Below are 14,580 nucleotides of genomic sequence, written 5' to 3' on the forward strand. Positions count from 1 at the left end.
ACCTGGATTTTTTAAAGCTGTCTGTGCAATTGCAGTTTTCTCTTGAGGATAAACACCAAGAAAGAGGCAATTGAGATAATGATTTCAGGGTTGCAATCATTCAGCAAAAAGAAAATTATATGAGCAAGATGATAAATGTTTCTTGATGATAGCGGAGGATTAAACAATAGAGACTGCAGATCTGTGTTAAGTTCACAGTCCAAAAGCATACGGGGTTGGGTATCTGATTCCCCTTCTCCAAAGTGACATAGTCTCATCTGTTTGGGAATTTGATGGTACCAGCCAGTTGCAGTGTTGGATGAAAATCCATAAATCATGCTAGCAGAAGACACATATATTACACCTGCATACATCTGTAGCAGATCAATTTATACAAAATGGGAGCTGGGTAAGCTAATCAAACATTACCCCTCTTCACTTTGTCATTTAAAATATCTATATTTTAAAACTACTTTGCCATTATTTGACCATCTGTCTACAGCTTTTCTTCCCCAGGAGATTAAATGTTGTTTACAAAAAGAACAAAAACAACAAAACCTCCAAAATAATTAGACAAACGAGGAACTAGCAGCAATAACAACAGTATATTCAGTACAAGTCTGCGGATGGTTTGGAATCTAACTGGGCTAGTTCACTGAAGGCTACCAACTATCTAGGGGGATGAGAGCCAAGAGTTGTTTGGCTTGCACCAAAAGGATCATGTCCTTGCCCTGCCGTGACTTTTAAATGTGAAAAAGGAAAGATAGCAGAAGTCTATCCTTTATCTTTTACATATGGAAGACTTGTTCTGAAGATTTTCCTCTCCACTGAAAGAGCCTCAGACTTCTGCACCTGAAACAAACATAGGGAGCAGAATCTCAGCCTAGATCTTTTCAAACTTGCAGACATGCTCCCATGATTCCCCTCTCCTCTCCACTATTCTCTTCTCCTCTACTGTCCTTATGCAACGCAGGATTATCAGGCTGATCATGCCTCTGATATATATGAACAGAGTTTAAAAATCTCCTGCATTTAGTCCCACAGGTGGTGTGAAGATGAGCAGTGAAGAACAAGTTTTCAACTTTACCTTCCCAACAGAATTTCTGCTCCTGGAGTTCTCAGATATTCGAGAATTGCAGATCTTACATTCCGTTGTGTTCCTTGCATTGTACTTGGTAGCAGTGATGGCCAATCTTCTCATCATCCTGGCAGTAACACTTGATTATCACCTCCACACTCCCATGTACTTTTTCTTAATGAACTTGGCTGTTCTCGATATTGGCACAATTTCTGTCTTGGTGCCCAAGGCTATGGCCAATTCCCTCGTGGGAAGCAGGACAATTTCTTATCCTGGATGCGTAGCTCAAGTTTTCTTTCTGTTCTTCTTTGTAGGGACAGATTTTGCCCTCCTAACAGTGATGGCACATGACCGGTATGTCTCTATCGGCAACCCACTACAATATGAGGCAGTTATGCATAGAAGAGCATGCATTCAGATGGCAACCAGTGCATGGATCAGTGGTGTGCTTCATGCATCACTGAACACTGGAGGCACTTTTGCAATCACTTTCTGCTCCAATGTGGTCAATCAATTCTTCTGTGAAATCCCACAGTTATTAAAACTTTCCTGCTCTGACCTGTACTTAGTTGAAATTGGGATTATTGTATTTACCTGTGGCATAGTGTTGGGATGCTTTATCTTCATCATTCTAACTTACATGAATATTTTTGCAACAGTGCTCAAAATCCCTTCTGTTCAGGGTCAGAAAAAAGCCCTTTCCACTTGCATTCCCCACCTCACTGTGGTTTTTCTACTTGTATTTAGTGGAATATTCTCCTATGGAAAGCCTCCTGCTGATACTTCATCAGATCTAGATATTGTTTTTGCAGTTTTTTATGCTATACTCCCTCCATTGCTCAATCCATTTATCTATACCATGAGAAACAAAGAGATCAAGACTGCCATATTAAAGCTTTTCCATATGTCACATTTTTCTAAAAGCATCCTTTGCAGAGTTGCGTAGTGGTTAAGAGCCACAGACTCTCATCTGGAGAACTAGGACTGATTCGCCACTCCTCTACACAAGCAACAATCTTTTATCTGGTGATCTGAATTTGTTTTTCCTAGTCCCACACATGAAGCCTGCTGGTGACCTTGGACTAGTCACAGTTCTCTTCAAACACTCTTAGCCCCACATTCTACACAAAATGTCTGTTCTGGGGAGAGGATGGGAAAGAGTTTGTAAGCTGTTTTTAGACTCCTTTCAATTGAGAAAGGAGTGGTATAAATCCAAACTCTTCTTCTTCTCATGGATTTGTACAATTTCCTGCAAGTGAATGATTTTCTTTTTCTTCATTTGTAAAGAATATAAAGAATAAAAAGGGCATTGTTACAGAAAAAAAGAGTATGCCGAGCTTAGTTATTATGTTTGTCAGCATCTGAAGTTTACATCATCGAATATTTTGTTTAAGATTTTCTAATGTAAAAAAGACCAAAATATAACTTTTTTCTTCCATATGACCATTGTTATCGCAGTGCTTCAGATACACTATATACACTAAACATTCAGATACACTATAGACACTCCATTTTTTTCTAAATTATGCAGGCGATCTGTTGTATATTAAGGTTGTTAACAGTGTTGTGGTTGCATATTTTGTCAGTTTGTTCATCCATTCTGTAAGATCTAGAGGTTGCTCTGTTTTCCATCTTGCTATAAATTCTAGCCAAAGTCACCATATTCTTAAACAACTCATGACATACTTTTGGTGCAATAATTGGCAAAATATTTAACATCATACCTTTAGGATGTAATATGAACTCAACTTTAATTATCATTTGTACCTTTATGAATCATAATCCAATATTTCCTTGCCTTTTAACATGTCCACCACATATGTTAAAAGATTGCATCTGTATTTTGGCATTTCCAACATTTTTCATTGTAATCATTGTTAGCTTTAGCAATATCTTTGGATGTAATATACAATCAAAAAACATTTTGTACAAATTTTCTCTTCTCATTTGACATTAACTTCATTTCATTTCAATTCAATTACATTTGTACCCTGCCCTATCTCCGAAGGGCTCGGAGCAGCTAACAACATGATACAATATGATTTGGTAAATTTAATTTCTGTATTTCAGAAACTTTCCCATTGATTCATATTTATAATTTCTCCAAAATGTTTCATCCATTTTATTATGCAGTCTTATATTTGTTATGTTTCAGTATCATATTGCAATAACAGTTAATAAATTTTCCCTAGCAAATGTTTTGTGTTTCCAATAATCAGTTGTTCAAAAGTCTTTTTAATTCTCAAATCCTCCCCCCCTTTTACTAATTGTTCTTTCAATGATGAAACCATTTGGTGATATAATAACCATGGAATATTCCTCCCTTTAATGATTTGTGAAGACTTTATTAATCTACATCCGAAGAATAGGTACAAATGAAGAAGAAGAAGAGCAAGAAGAAGAACAAGAACAAGAACTGGTTTTCATACTCTGCTTCTTCTCCACCTTTAAGGAGTTTCAAAGTAGCTTAAAATCACCAGGTCTTCTTTATTCATCTTAAAATAGTTGGCTGAGATCAAGGAAATCTTTTTCAAGTTTTCTTTCAGAAGCAAGCCTTTATTGGCATAGACAGCAGTAAAACAATAATAAAAACAGATTAAAAAGCATATACAACATAGGATATACATGTTAGGACAAAGGAAATCTACTGGCATTTAGTAATTTCCAGGAGAAAGTCTGCCACTATCATACAGAGAGAAGGATCAGGGTTGTCCAACAAGTAGTGTAATCTAAATAAATCGGGGAGGTCGGGTAAATGTAAGGGAGTGAGATTCACATACTTGGATCTGATTTCCTTGAATCTGAGACAGTGAAGTAATTCCGCTGGCCCCCTTCCGCTGGCCCCCTTCCGCTGGCCCCTTTCGCTGGCCCTTCCGCCGGCCTCTACATCTGGGCCTATAACATCTATCTAGACCTACCGTTCTCCCTGGGGGTGGAAGAATTTAATATTAGGCACCGGGCGCCACCTACACCTATGCCTATATTTATTTTACATTTAAATGCTAATGTTTAGCTAGTTTTCACTGCTTTTATAAGTTTTAGCCTATTTATGATGTTTTAAAATTGTATTTATTATCTGCTGTACACTGCCCAGAGCCCCTCGGGGATGGGGCGGTCTAGAAGCCCAAAGTATAAATAAATAAATAAATAAATAAATAAATAAATAAATAAATAAATAATTGGTGGGCCAGAGATTCAACTGAGCCATCGTTACATGGGCACAATCTTTTAGCCTTTTCTTGCTTATTAAATCTGCCATGTAACAAGGCAGAAGGCATAACATTGAACCTGGCGAGCATTATGGCTCTCCTTTGAACAGGGTTTATTAAACAATACAGGTAGTGTGCCAAGTGGCCCCGTTCAAATGGGAGAGAGAAATACAGGAGGGAGCACGTTTTCTTGGCTGCAGTGATTAAGGTGGAGAACTCTCTATCCAATAGTTGACCTTTTAATTTCCTATAAGCTTCTGAATAGGACAAAGGGCAAAGTGAATCCACTGACAGTCCGATAGAGGCAATTTTTTCTTCAATTATGGAAAACCAGGGGTTGGAATGGGTGTCAGAGAGCAGACGGTGGACCAGGGAGTTACGGTCCGAGAGAAAATGAATTCGCAGCCAGAATCTAAAAGTCCTCAGCCAAGCGGCTGATTCCAAGGAGTTTTGACCTAACTCCAGACAAAGGGCTGCATAGGGCATGCAATTTGGGAGTCCAGTTATCTTGTGAAAAAATTTGGATTGAAGAGAATTCAAGGAGTAGTTAATAGCTTGAATCCAAATTGGGACTCCGTAAAGCAATCTCGAGGCGACTTTGGCATTAAAAAATTTGAGGGCAGGAGGGATAAAGGAGTGGCCACTGCTGTAAAAGAAACGTAGTAGTGCTGACATACTATTAGATGTAGCTAGGAGAGCGGCCTTCCTCTGGGTTGCCCATGAAAGGTTAGAGGAGAATGAGAGGCCAAGGTATTTATAGCACTTAACCTGTTCGATTTGGGTGCTTTTCATTGCCCATGTGAGCTTCTTAAAGCGCCTAGAGAAGACCAATACCTTGGTTTTTTCATAGTTTATTGTCAGTCTGTTGGATTCACAGTAATCCACACAGCGCTTCATTAAGCGTCTGAGGCCAACTCTGGATCTAGAGAGAAGGACAGCGTCATCTGCATAGAGCAGAATTGATACATGGGATGTACCCAGTTTGGGGGCATGGCTGTTCACTGCTGAGAGGGCAGAGGGGAGGTCACTTAAGAAAAGATTGAAGAGAGTGGGGGCCAGGACATAGCCCTGTTTGACCCCTTTGGTAATTGGAATACTGTCTGTCAAAAGGCCTTCATGGGAACACTTGATCCGGCAACTGGTATTTGTGTGCAATTGCTTAATTAAGAACAAGAGTCTGGCATCAATGTTAAGGGCAGCCAGTTTTGTCCAGAGAAGTTATCTCGGCACAGAGTCAAAGGCAGCCTTTAAATCAATAAAGGCAGCGTAGAGTTTGTTATCTGCATTGATTGAATATTTACTGGCTAGGTGTAATAGCACCAAGGCATGGTCCAGAGGAGATTTCCCCTTGTAAAACCTTATTTGTTCAGCTCCCCACTGCACCAGAGTGGGAGGAAAGCCACAGCTGAAGTTTCTTTAGTAGCAATTTGGCATAAAGCTTCCCTACCACTGAGAGGGAGGCTGATGGCGTGCAAAAGTTGGCAGGCTCTTGAGTGGACTTCCCTTTTTTATGGGATGGGGAAACACAGGCTCGCAGAACAGCCAAGTCCTGGGTGGTGATAATTCGGAACTGTTTTACTTGGGTAAAAAAGAGTGGCCAGGCATAGGGGCCCACCAATCAGTAATGAAATTTCTAAGAATCTCTGGAATTATAGAATCCAGGCCATGCCAGGGGCTTTCCCTTCCCTTTGAGGTCCCTCTAACAGCTCAACTACTTCTTGAGAGATGAGACAGGGAGGACCAACTCCTGACAAATCAAAAGGGATGGGTGAAAGAGATCCATTGCTTAAAATATCGATCATTAAAAAGTTTGCTAAAATAGTCATGCCAAATATCAGGGTGTAATACAGGTAGGGGTAGGAGGCTTGCTTCGGTTAAAATTATTCAGGACAGCCCAGAAAGTAGCTTCAATTGTTGGAAGTTACTGCAGAGTGGAGATGTTCCCATTGAGTAGTTGACATGTTCCATATGCGGTTCTTCCCTAATTAGCTGACGGAAGTTGTTTCTTAACAGCTTCTAGCTTAGTAGGGCGAGGAGGTCCTGGTCTCCCTGGAAGCCCTAAAGTTCCGACATATAAGCGAGCTTAATTTGGACTATTGTGCTCCATGCACTCTATCAAACCAAGGTGTTCTCGTTCTGTTTTTGCTGGGGAGTTCCCCACGTTGGACGTGGAAAAGACCAACCACAATTTGTTTAAGAAGATCTTCTAAAGCTGGTAATGAGTCTCCCTGGGGGAATCTGCAGTGAGAACAGAGGATTTGAGGCTGGTTAAGCTGGGGGAAATGAGTAAGTTTTGAGTAGCTACGGCCAGTTTGGGTGTCCAAAACCTAGTCTGGGGGGGGGCGGTTCATTTGGGGGTGAAGGAGCTGCAATGTCTGGCCTCTTGGTGTGATAAAGGAAACAAGTCTATAAGGGGAAGATGATCACTCCAGCAGAAGATCTCCAATCTGGAAGGATGTAAAACAGATGATCTCAAACTCTGGAGAAATGAGGAGATAGGACAATGACAACCTGCCAGCCATGCAGGAGAAACAAAGGGTATAATCTTTGAGCGTGGGTGTAGCACTTTAAGCCGTTAAGCCAAAGTTTGTTGTGCTTGATGGCCAAGTGAATGAGTTTCCTACCAGCAGCGTTGGAGTGAGTATCCTTGGAGTCACGAAGGGCAGGAAGTAAGAGTGAGTGGTAGGGTTCATCATCAAAGTCTTCCTGCTCAAGAAGGGAAGCTAAATTTGCACCTACTCTTGCATTAAAGTCCCCCATTAGAACAATCTCAGAGGAGGGATGGCTAGATTCAAGCTCCTCAATATAGATGGATAGGTTATCCCAAATTTCACACAAGACCGGGAGGGACATAGATATTAACAAGGACTAGAGAAAGATCCTCCCAAAGGATTTGAACAGCCTGAGCTGTCTGAGCGAAGGAGGGTAGAGCCTGTGCCTGGATTGACTGTGGAACTAGGATGCAAAGGCCACCGGAGTAGTGACCAGACCTAGACAATTTGGTTGCTGGGAGGCAGAAGGACTTATAGCTCATAAAGCAAATATGATAATTGGCCCACGTTTCTTGAAGGAGAATCACATCAGCCTCTCTAAGGTAGTCACAGAAGAGAGGGTTTCTGAGCTTGTTCCCCCATCCTGAAATATTCCATGATAGGATGGAGAGGCCAGCTGGAGGTTGGCGTCATTCGGCGTGCTCTAAGTCTGTGATTCCAGGAATGTCAGAAAGGATGCAGCCATTTCTGGAAGGTAAGGCTGTTCTTGTGATAGGGGGCAGTGCCAAGGGTCTCGACTTCAGCATAGGGTGCTTAGCAGGAATAACTCACCTTACCCTCCAGGCAAATCCTGGGCTAAGGAGCTTGAGGAAATAGAATCCTGGGCTAAGGAGCTTGAGGAAATAGAATCTTCCCAGCCCTCTTCCATAGCTCCCATTCGTCATATTGTTTCACCTAGATCCCTTGGGGTTCCTTTGTCCTGTGAGGAGAATCATGATGCTTCCCCCCAATATATGTCCAAATCCTTGGAAGAGGAGGTCCTTTCAGGGTTTCAGAACCTCCCAAGCTCAGAACAAAAAGCTGTCATTGCTAATCTAGGCTCTACCACCTCCAAACTCATCCAGCTAATGCATTCTTCGTCTCCGGCTCTAGAGGGTCAGACCTCAGCATCCTGCTCTGTGTCTGAGTGTCCTGTTGCACCAATAAGTCCTTCTAATTCGTGCCCTCCAGAGATCCTCTCAGTCAAGTTTTCTTTCAATGAATCTTTGCCTTCTGGAACTTTCCTCAGTCTTAGAGCTCTCTCTTTAATGAAATATAGGCCCTTTCCGCATGGGCCATATACGGGGCCCTGAGGATGGCAAAAATGCCGTCCCCAGGGAGCCGTTTGCACAGGGGGTGCAGCTGCTTCGCAGCCGCGCCGCCCAAGCGGCATGAAGCTGCCGTTTTCCTACCTCGCTCCCTGAGCGAGGTTTATGGAAAACGGCGGCTTTGAGCCGCTGCCGTGCAAATGGCAGCAGCTTGAAGGCACCCTCCCCCCTTTCGCCCTCCACCTACCATGTCTGTGGCCGTCCAGCACATTGCTGAAGCCTGGGGACACGCCCCCCTGCCCTGCGACGCTGAAGCACTTGCACAGGGCAGGGGGGCATGTCCCCAGGCCTCGGCAATGTGCCGGACGGCCACAGACACGGTAGGTTGGCCGGGCGACGGTGCTCCATGGTGCTGTCTTCCCGGCTGTTTCTGAGACCGTTCGTGCGAATGATCCCAGGGGGGTTGGGAACAGGGTGAATGTGCGTTTGGCGCTGGTGTAGTGGGGAATTCTGCAGGAAACCTGGATATTTGGAGTGACGAGCATGCATCTAATCATGAGTGGGGAATCGACCTTTGTTTTGGGAATCTGCCAGCTGGGAGGGAAATAAGATCAAGAATCTTTCTATTTTTTTTAAAAAAAACCCTTCTAGCTTCTTTTTTCCTGTAAGTCCTTTTTTATTTTAAATTCATATCAGTTCAGATCATTACACTTATCTGTTTCTATCAGTTTCATATTTTTTAGGAAAATCTTGTGTCGTTCATTAGACTTTTGGAAGTGGTGATTGGACATCTCTTATAAGACTTTTTCAGACTTCATTAGTTTCTTCAGAGGTACTCAGTTTAGATGTTTTCTCCCATGGGAAGATAAACAGCTGAAACGGGACAAGATGGCAATGCTTCTTTGCTTTGACTTCTCAGCTCCATGGGATCACTATGGTGGGTATTCTCCATGGGATCACGCATAGAAGAAATTACCCCCAGAGCTCCTGTGGCTGTTTCCTGATCTCTCCTTCATTTGGACAGGCTGAAGTAGCCCTCAAGATTGTTCATTTGAGCTTCATTGTCTGGAAACATTGCAGACATATCCACCCAAGGCTGTTTCCATACCAAAAGTTGATACCCATTATTTCTAATTTAATAATATTCTTTGGGGGATCCAATTATTCAATCTGATATCCACAGAGTCGGGTCAGCTAAGTTAAATCTGCTCCAGTGGCAGCACGAGCTTCTGTGGCTGTCCACAGGACTCTCTGCCATTTCTCTGCTGTTTTGACTTTTACAGGATGCAAAAGGGCTGCATTTTCCAGTCAGGATTATATGGGTTGCTAGGTTTTGTTTCCTCAGGCAGTGGCTCATTCATAGGGGGTCCATCTGAAGCTCACTCAGGGAAATCAGGAATTTACTGAGAGTTTGTGTAAATTGTCTATAACTGTAAGATTTTAGATAGCACACAATTGTGCATGGGATACTTAATACCTTTTTTTGCGGGTGGGGGGAGGATCCATCTTCATATCTGTGCCATATTCCAGGAGAAGCTGTGTGCTAGAATAGGCACACGTATGGAATGAACATATAAGGAAATCAGTCATCAGGCTCAGAGAATGAGGTGGCAGCAGTGCACCACATGCCAGCTTTTTTTCTTATTCCAAGACAGGCACTAAGGCTCAGATTTGGCTCAGGCATGACCCAATAATTGCCACCTAGCTACCTGTGGCCTGCAAGTGCAGACTGGAGGACTGATTTTTCTGACTTGCAACATTAGCGGCAGTGTGACAGAAGAAGGTGAGACTATCACTCATTTTAAATAATTCCTCTTGCTATTCCAGATTTTTGCTGAGTCTTTTGGTTTAATATTTCTCCTTAAATGGTTGATGCATGCTACAATAAGTTAACGGTACTATCAGCGAGGCTGTTAACAAGTGCTTGTCAAGGTATTAATTAATGATAAGTTCTCTGTGTAATTGGGAAGACATGGCTGGTTGGATTTCTTGTATGTCCATGAGTATGACAGGTAGATAATCTCTTTGCATGGACTTAGTGTTCTCTGCTATGAATTTACTAATTCTTCTGTTGTCAGAATTACCTTTTTGCATTATAATTGTGTAGTTCTTTGACTGTTCCAATCCAGCTTTTCTACTGGTAGAAAAGGATGGAGGATTCTTATTCTACCAAAAGGGGGGGGGATTATGAGTTTCATAAGATCTTCTTGAACAGATGCCATATGGGATGAAGTCTACTGTTGGGAGGCAATTTGAGTGGGATTGCATAAAAGGCTGGCTAGATCCAGTCCCATGCATTGAACTTCTGCCATTTGTAACTCGTGATGGGGTAATTCAGTAAGTATTACATAATTTAAAATCCTCCCAAAAGTTACAATAAACCAATATGTTCTGCAGAAAACATAATATTGATGGGACCAGACTGATCTAAGAATTGTCTAAAGTATGTAAATCAAAAGTTAGAATAGGTTAACTGATATTTCAAAAAAGGGCTGCAAGCAGTAGATGCTCCAAGGATCTGAACTGGCATTGTCATTGTCTGAATTGTTCTTTAATGACTGGACATTAGCTGTCTGCTGAGGGAAGACTGTTGCTGAGTAAGATCTAGTTGTTCAGTCTATGTGAGGATTTCTGGCCAGCCAAATACCAGCCAACTATGCACAAAGATGTCTGTAGTCAACTAAAAGAAGACTAGCTGCTTAGCCCACCTCCCTTGTCAACCTGCCATTGGGTTTTTTAAGGCACAAATTAGTTTTTTTCAAGTGAGTTATGTGAAAGGATTTTTGACCACATGTGTTAGGCAAGTCTTCACAATACAACTAATTAACAAGAATGATTAAAATCCAAGAAGACAGAAAACTGTTTCAAAAGTATCTTTCCAAAATTGATAAATGGGTGTCAACATGACAAAGAATGTTCAGTGTAAATACATGTAAACTGATTCATACACTGATGATTTGTGAAGAACAATTCTCACCAGGTTTATTCAGATGTCATTTCATTCAATGGTACTTACTCCACTGATCAGTTTCTGAGAAGTATCTGGCTAGACGGTACGGGAAAGGTACTGAACTAGATGGAATCCTGGAGAAAAATCACCTTGAAGTCTTTGGTTCAGGAAAGGACAGATTCAAGTAAATGAAGTACAGATATGGCATAATATACTTAAGATGCCACTCTTCATATTAAATGTTTCGCTCATTTTCTGCCTGCACATATTCCATGTGTATATAGATTAAATGCATGCAGCTCTCCTTGTGCTGAATGTGATAATTCCTGATCAAGCTTGTAAAATGTATATGCCTACAAATTACACATGTTTAGATATGTGTTTGGGACTGTGTATTGCAGAGGAGATTAGTATTTGAAGGCCAGAATAAGGACAACCAGATACAATTTAGTAAATATCAATATTAAGTAAATATATTGTTGGTCCTATTTGATGTGGGAGAGCAGCCAATAAGTCTAATACATACATACATACATACATACATACATACATACATACATACATACATTATATACCTTAGGGGAGTGTGATTATCAGAATGTGGAATTTTGATCAACCTTTAATTAATATTAGTCATACTTTGTCTCATAGATAACAAGGATCAAAGTACTGAGGACAAAATGCATAACCATACCACCGCATCCATGTTTCTGCTCATGGAATTTGCAGACCTCCGTGACCTTCAGATTTTACATTTCTGTGTGTTTCTTGGTTTGTATTTGATAGCTGTGACCAACAATCTTCTCATTACCATTTTGGTAATTATTGATCATCATCTACACACCCCCATGTACTTTTTCTTAATGAACTTAGGGGTTCTGGATATTGGATCGATTTCTGTTATGGTCCCCAAAGCTATGGTCAATTCCCTTATGAGCAGCAGGTCCATCTCATATTCTGGATGCGTTGCTCAGGTTTTCTTTTTCTTTGCCTTTGCAACATCAGATCTTGCCCTACTCACAATAATGGCACATGATCGCTATGTAGCTATCTGCAACCCATTGCAATATGAGTTGATTATGCACAAAGATGCCTGCATTCAAATGGTGGTCAGTGCATGGATTAGTGGGATTCTTAATGCTACATTACACACTGGAGGTACCTTTGCTGTCACCTTCTGCTCCAATGTAGTCAACCAATTCTTCTGTGAAGTCCCACAATTGCTAAAGCTTGCTTGCTCTGACTTGTATTTAGTTGAAGTGGGCCTTCTTGCGCTTAACTGTAGTATTGTGCTGGGATGCTTTATCTTCATAATTGTAACTTATATGAATATTTTTGCTACAGTGCTCAGAATCCCTTCTGTGCAGGGTCAGAAGAAAGCTCTCTCCACTTGCCTTCCCCACCTCACTGTGGTATCCCTCCTTGTATTCAGTGGAATCTTTGCCTATGCAAGACCTCCCACCAACACTTCTTCTCCTCTAGATGTAGTTTTTGCTGTGATATATACCATAATCTCTCCACTGCTCAATCCACTCATCTATAGCATGAGAAACAAAGAGATCAAGACTGCATTAGTGAAGCTGTTCTGCGCGGGGCCTTTATCTAATCTCATCTCTAACAAAGTTGTTCTATGAGAATGATTTTTTATATTTATTCTGGAAGTGAATGCTTATCCTTGACATTTTTTTACCTTGCATATTTTAACCTTGCATGACAAAGAAGATATCAAGGGACCTTTCCTTCATCTAACATGGCACTGATGGTGAAGTAGATTAGTTTTACCAAATAACAAAGACTCTGCTCACCTCCTCACACTTTCCTCCCTCCACTTCTGTACATTTCTGTAAAAGTATGGTAAAGAAGAGGTTCCCCCACCTTCTTATTGTATCTAAATAAGTAAGCCCTTACCTTGAGGGCAAGAATAAATCTAAATCTATATCATGAATGCTTATACTGAAATAAATTTCATTTTGCGTGCACAATGACAATAAACAATTGACAATCAACAATAAACAATTGACAATCAACAATTGTGACAATGACAATAAACAACAATTTCGTTGTGCGTGCACAATGACAATAAAATGCTTATGCTTATGCTTAAATTCTGTTAATCTTTTAAGATGCAACTGGGTTTCTATTCCCCTTTGATAGACTGACATTGGACATTCAGCACAATGAGGACATATTTCCCATTTACTCTTAGCTGCTATGAAAATACTTTCCACTGAATGGGGGAGTGATAAATTAATTGACAATCAATTGACAAGGAAGTATTGGGGGGAAGGGATCCAGTGCCCAAGATTGGCAGCACCAGCAGGGCAAGAACTAAGTCATTTTGTATGCAAAGGGGCGTACTCCTTTCTCACTTGCATATATGCTTTTAAAATGTTAAAATATATTAATTAATATGATGTTAATAAACTACAAGCTATCATAGTTCCATGGTATACATTTGGATGAGAATTACAATTGCTTTCGTTGTTTACAAACACTTTCCCTATTTGTGTAGCTATGCCTGAAATTGAGAATCCACTTCAAGCAGCTGATGAAATGTAGGTGGTTTCTGCACATCACAAAAAAAAAGATTCTTGTAAAACCAGGGTAGAGGGAAATAACGGACTGATCCTGTTTTGGGGAAATGCCCTGTGTGACATTCTTCCCCAAAATGGGATAAATAGCTTTCTTAGCCCGTTTTATTTGGGCTGTGTGGAAACCATCACAGTCTAACTGTGAAAGATGAAACTACAATAGATCTGCTATTTTGTATAGTGGGACAAGTTTACTTTTTGTCTGGCCACAACAGATTGACATGGCTAACCCTCTAGTGTTTGTCTTTTCTAATTATCTGTCTGGAGCCCAGATTTCAATGGAATTTAGCTCAAGAATTTGTTTTTTTAATAAAAAAAATTTCTAACATGAAAAATCAAACACATACATAGATTCCAACAACAAGAACAAATCAAGTTTAAACATAACAAAATACAATGAGAGTTTGTTTTCAGTGTGGAAGAAAAAATACCTCTGGAAATGCACAGAATGCCTGTGTCTTTCCCTTGATAATGAAAAGACTGAAGTCTATTTTATTTCCACATTCCCCTAGAATACATAAAAGAACTTTTTAAAACTTATCTTAAAAATGCGGAGGAGCTCATCAGGGAGCGACCGCACGGAACGGCAAATTATTCCAAGCTTGTTCGATACATAAAATCGAGTCACATGAAAAGGCATTTGTAATGTAGAATTTAATGTACAGCTGATCAGTGATCATTAAGCTATTTGTTGCTAAATGGTTACCAGTGACATGATTCCATACCATTCATTATTAATAGGAAGGTGGTTCTTTCATCATCCGTGCTAAACAGATTTTCCTTTTGCAATGTATTACAAGTAGATTTTTCAATCTACTCCTGCATTCCAGAATTTAAAAAAAGACAAGTACAAATAATGGATTAAATTAGCACTTTATTAATGACTGACTAGACATAGAAATGCAACTGTCACTTCACAGCCTGTTCAGTGTGGGGTACTGTATTCATAGAAGCGTCAGATGAACTAGCTCACC

General features: G+C 40.7%; 2 protein-coding genes across 2 annotated transcripts; both read left to right on the forward strand.

Moving 5' to 3' along the window:
- The first annotated feature begins 1,034 nt into the window (after positions 1-1,034).
- Positions 1,035-2,003, forward strand: LOC125444089 (olfactory receptor 14A16-like). The gene has a single exon (XM_048516526.1). It carries the CDS (start codon positions 1,035-1,037, stop codon positions 2,001-2,003), a length of 969 nt encoding a protein of 322 aa, XP_048372483.1.
- A 9,665-nt stretch (positions 2,004-11,668) lies between these two features.
- LOC125444090 (olfactory receptor 14I1-like) lies at positions 11,669-12,649 on the forward strand. The gene has a single exon (XM_048516527.1). It carries the CDS (start codon positions 11,696-11,698, stop codon positions 12,647-12,649), a length of 954 nt encoding a protein of 317 aa, XP_048372484.1. The 5' UTR covers positions 11,669-11,695.
- Positions 12,650-14,580: the final 1,931 nt, after the last annotated feature.

This window comes from Sphaerodactylus townsendi, linkage group LG15, assembly GCF_021028975.2.
Source record: "Sphaerodactylus townsendi isolate TG3544 linkage group LG15, MPM_Stown_v2.3, whole genome shotgun sequence".
NCBI classification, from domain to species: Eukaryota; Metazoa; Chordata; class Lepidosauria; order Squamata; family Sphaerodactylidae; genus Sphaerodactylus; species Sphaerodactylus townsendi.

Excerpts from the sequence above, each read along its gene's own strand:
- LOC125444089 (XM_048516526.1), top strand. The coding sequence starts at position 1,035 with ATGAGCAGTGAAGAACAAGTTTTCAACTTTACCTTCCCAACAGAATTT.
- LOC125444090 (XM_048516527.1), top strand. The coding sequence starts at position 11,696 with ATGCATAACCATACCACCGCATCCATGTTTCTGCTCATGGAATTTGCA.